This window comes from Enhydra lutris, unplaced genomic scaffold (genome assembly GCF_002288905.1).
Source record: "Enhydra lutris kenyoni isolate GAN:26980312 unplaced genomic scaffold, ASM228890v2 scaffoldscaffold3, whole genome shotgun sequence".
Classification (NCBI taxonomy): Eukaryota; Metazoa; Chordata; class Mammalia; order Carnivora; family Mustelidae; genus Enhydra; species Enhydra lutris.
This window is the reverse complement of record NW_019154087.1, coordinates 27,039,349-27,043,239: the sequence shown is the minus strand read 5'-3', so window position 1 is coordinate 27,043,239 and position 3,891 is coordinate 27,039,349. Positions and strand designations below refer to the sequence as shown.

General features: G+C 34.5%; 1 protein-coding gene across 1 annotated transcript in view; it reads right to left on the bottom strand.

The window, feature by feature from the left end:
• Positions 1-1,923: 1,923 nt before the first annotated feature.
• LOC111154403 (3-hydroxybutyrate dehydrogenase 2) overlaps positions 1,924-3,891 on the bottom strand; it is a 22,077-nt gene continuing 20,109 nt past the window's right edge. The window contains exon 10 of the mRNA XM_022513966.1: positions 1,924-2,867. Within this exon, the coding sequence (XP_022369674.1) occupies positions 2,814-2,867 (54 nt within the window). The 3' untranslated portion in view covers positions 1,924-2,813. The remainder of the gene's footprint in view (positions 2,868-3,891) is intronic.

Below are 3,891 nucleotides of genomic sequence, written 5' to 3'. Positions count from 1 at the left end.
AGTGTCTTCTCAGATGCGGTGGGAAGACAGGATTCTTTGGGTGACCCGATTAGGTGGGATGAAGGACTCCGTCCCCCTCCCCGCGCTTCTTTATTGCTTCTTTAACACCAGCCCGTCTTACTGTATCATTTCAGATTTTAACTTTCCCATCAGCAGTTTCTTTTTTCCTTTAAAATTCCTTCCAGGGGCACCTGGGTGGCTTAGTTGGTTAAGCGCCAGCCTTCGGCTCAAGTCATGATCCTGGAGTCCTGGGATCCAGCCCAGCATTGGGCTCCCTGCTGAGCAGGGAGTTTGCTTCTCCTCTGATCTCTCCCCTCTCATGCTGCCTCTCTCATTCTTTCTCTCTCAAATAAAGAAATTAAATCTTTTTTAAAAAATTCCCTTCCATTTCTGTCTTCCTTTCCTTTATATTTCCGCTTTTCAAGTGAGTGTGTGTATATGCACGTGCGTCTTTCAGGGTAATTTTCATTTCCTTCAGGAATAAAAATTGTCTTACCTGTTTTTCACTCGTTGGGTCAGTTTTAATCATCACTTTTCAAGCAAGAAGGACAACATCAATGCGATGTCTCCACCAGATAGAAACCACTCATTCTTGTCTCTCAGGTCCTCCTTTGTGAGTAGGGATGAACCCACATCCATCTAATAATGTTCAGGGCATCTAAGGTGATTACTGTATTTTCCTAAACTGCTCGCTCTTCCTCTCCTAAAGCTTGCAGAAATTTCTGGAGGTATCCAGCTTCCTCTTACCACGGGAATGAAATATATTTTTCCTTTTCTTTCAGTCATATGCTCTTCATTGACACATCACCCCATTTGATTAATAGGACTTTGGAGAACATTGAACTTTTTGGTGATATTTTACCTCTGCTCTTATTTATAATGTTTTATTGTTTATAGTTAGCTGAGAGAATTCTGAGAAAGCCTTTTTTTTTTTAAGATTTTATTTATTTATTTGACAGAGAGAGATCACAAGTAGACAGAGAGGCAGGCAGAGAGAGAGAGAGAGAGAGGGAAGCAGGCTCCCTGCCGAGCAGAGAGCCCGATGCGGAACTCGATCCCAGGACCCTGAGATCATAACCTGAGCCGAAGGCAGCGGCTTAACCCACTGAGCCACCCAGGCGCCCCGAGAAAGCCTTTTTTTAATGTTAGAATTCATTTTGCAGAATTCATTGTGTGTTTATTTAGAATTCATTTGTCATAGCTATACATACACATGTATACTGGCTCACAGCAGAAAGTACCTCATAACATACTTATAAGCTTCAGTCTTCCATCACTTCACCTGATGAGAAGTTACAGCATTTTGATTATGATAATATTATTAATTAAGGTTTTAAAAAGAAAGACTAAGTGCTCATTTATTGGGTATCTATATGTGCATAATACCATTTAGTCTTTTGAAGTAGCAACAAATAAAAAACAAACATAAAATGCTAAAACTAAAAGAACAAGAAAAAATTTCTTCCCAATAATCTCTTATCGAATTATCATCCATGAATTTGCTTAAGCTTTTTCTTTTCTATTCTTTTCTTTTTAAAGATTTTATTTATTTGACACAGAGAGAGAGAGCGAGCATAAGCAAAGGGAGCAGCATAGGGAGAAGGAGAAGCAGGCTTCCTACTGAGCAGGGAGCCCAATTTGGGGCTCCATCCCAGGACCCCGGGATCATGACTAAAGCTGAAGGCAGACGCCTAACAGCCATCCAAGTGCCCTGCTTAAGCTTTTTCTCGGAAAAAAAAACAAACCCAAAAACTTTGTAACCATATTTTAATTGAATTATAATTAATGTACAATGCTGTATTAAGTTCAGGTGTACAACTATTGCGTCAATAGTTCTATACATTATTCAATGCTTACCACGGTAAGTATAGTCACCATACAATGTTATTACAATACTATCAACTATATTCCCTATGTTGTACTTTTCATCTCTGTGACTTATTTAAAACTGGAAGTTTGTATTCCTTAATTCTCTTTATCTACTTCACCTATCCCTTGAAAATTTTATTTTCTTTAATTTTGTTTCCTGTTATATGAATCACTTACATTTATTTGTCCAGAGACTATTTCTAAATTTCATGTCCTCTTACTATTAACTTGGAATTTGGTGAAAAAAATCTACACTTAACCTAAAAAATATCACTCAAATTGATAATATTGCTAGTTCATTATAAGTTTCTTAGGCTCATACTAATTATCATTGCTTATTTTAAGAAAGATTTTTTTACTTAAGCTAAGAAAACAGTACTAAATTTTGAGTGATAACATCCATTAAGCATAAACACTTGATGATTATTTTCTTTTATATAACAGATCAATAGTATAGTTCCGAATCTAAACTCCCTTTAATGTAAGTTACTGAAGCTAAATTCCTTCCTACCTTGTATTCATTTATAATGGTGAAAATTTTAAAATTAGTATCCATGTACAGACCAATGCAGAATTGTACAAAATAGTTGAATAATTTGAAATAGAAGTAAAATACAAATTAATACCTTTTTCTTAAAAACCTTCCATTTTTCATATTCCATTTTCATTTTATATGCTTGCAAATTGTGGTTTATTTTAAAACTATTCATTTGCAGTGAGTTCATTATCCTTTATGTCATCTCCCTACAATGATTTCAGAAGAGGTTAGAAAGAGATTAATATATTTAAAGAATCTGACTCTCGTGAGCAATGACATCATTAAAAATGGGTTGTTTTCATTAATATGCCATTAATAGGAAAGACATGATGGGTGAATTTTCTTCATAACCAGGTTCACTGTGGACAGGAAGGGCCTGCCTTCCTTCCCAGCAAGGAGATCAAAATCACAAGCTCCAGCCTCCATCAATGATGACAGGATTACCTGTTACGTAGGCAGACTGCAGTGATAAACACAAGGAGACAGAATAATTACTAGGTTTAACACAAGTTGTGTTTTTTCCAATTTCCCCATGACTGAGATAGCTAAACAATGTATTCATAGTAATAGGCATACTCACCTAACAAACATTTTAGGAAAATGTCAATTAAGTTTTGGATGACTTGAAACAGCTGCATGTTCTTGAGATCTGGAGTTAACTGGCCTCTGGCTAGTGTTTTAGCACATGTCACATTCTAAGCAGGTATTTGGTCTCAGAATCAGAAAATTAAGTTTAGAGATATGCAGCCACTCCCTAAATTAGGATAAAGTATAGGCTAAAATAGCACATTTTCATTTTAAAATTCAGAACTATTCTAAAGTAGCTGAGTTTTATGACATTAATAAATTTTTGAACATCATCAAGTGTCAGTCATAAAGTGATCATGTCAATTACCAAACAGAATTTTTTATATAAGATATTGTATATTTAGTTGATCAAAATAGATAGGTATTTCCAGGAGCTGAAGCACACTAAATGTGTTTTTAAATTTATATGAATAATATTATTATAGCTATTAAAATATGAAAAAATATTCTACACTAGTTTCAATATCTAAATCTGTGCAAAACTAAGGGAATTTAAAAAATTACTTTTTTTCCATAAAATTTTTCATTTTCCCAAGAAATAAAGCTAAATGATCATTGTGGTAGGGGTTTCAAAATCTTTTAACTTAAGCATGGATATTAAATTTCTGTTCTTACTTTTAAATTTATCTAAAGTCTGAGACAATGGAAGAGACAGGAAGGAAAGACATCATAGTATGAGAAAAGAAATTTTTAAACTTAAACCTATGAAAACTGATCAAATATTGTAGATAAATTAAGGGGTTATCAGGCACTTTACCAAGAAATGACCCCAAATCCTCAAAGTGTTTTTTTAATGTTTTTTAATCATTTTTTAAATTTATTTTCAGCATAACAGTATTCATTGTTTTTGTACCACATCCAGTGCTCCATGCAATCTGTGCCCTCTCTAATACCCA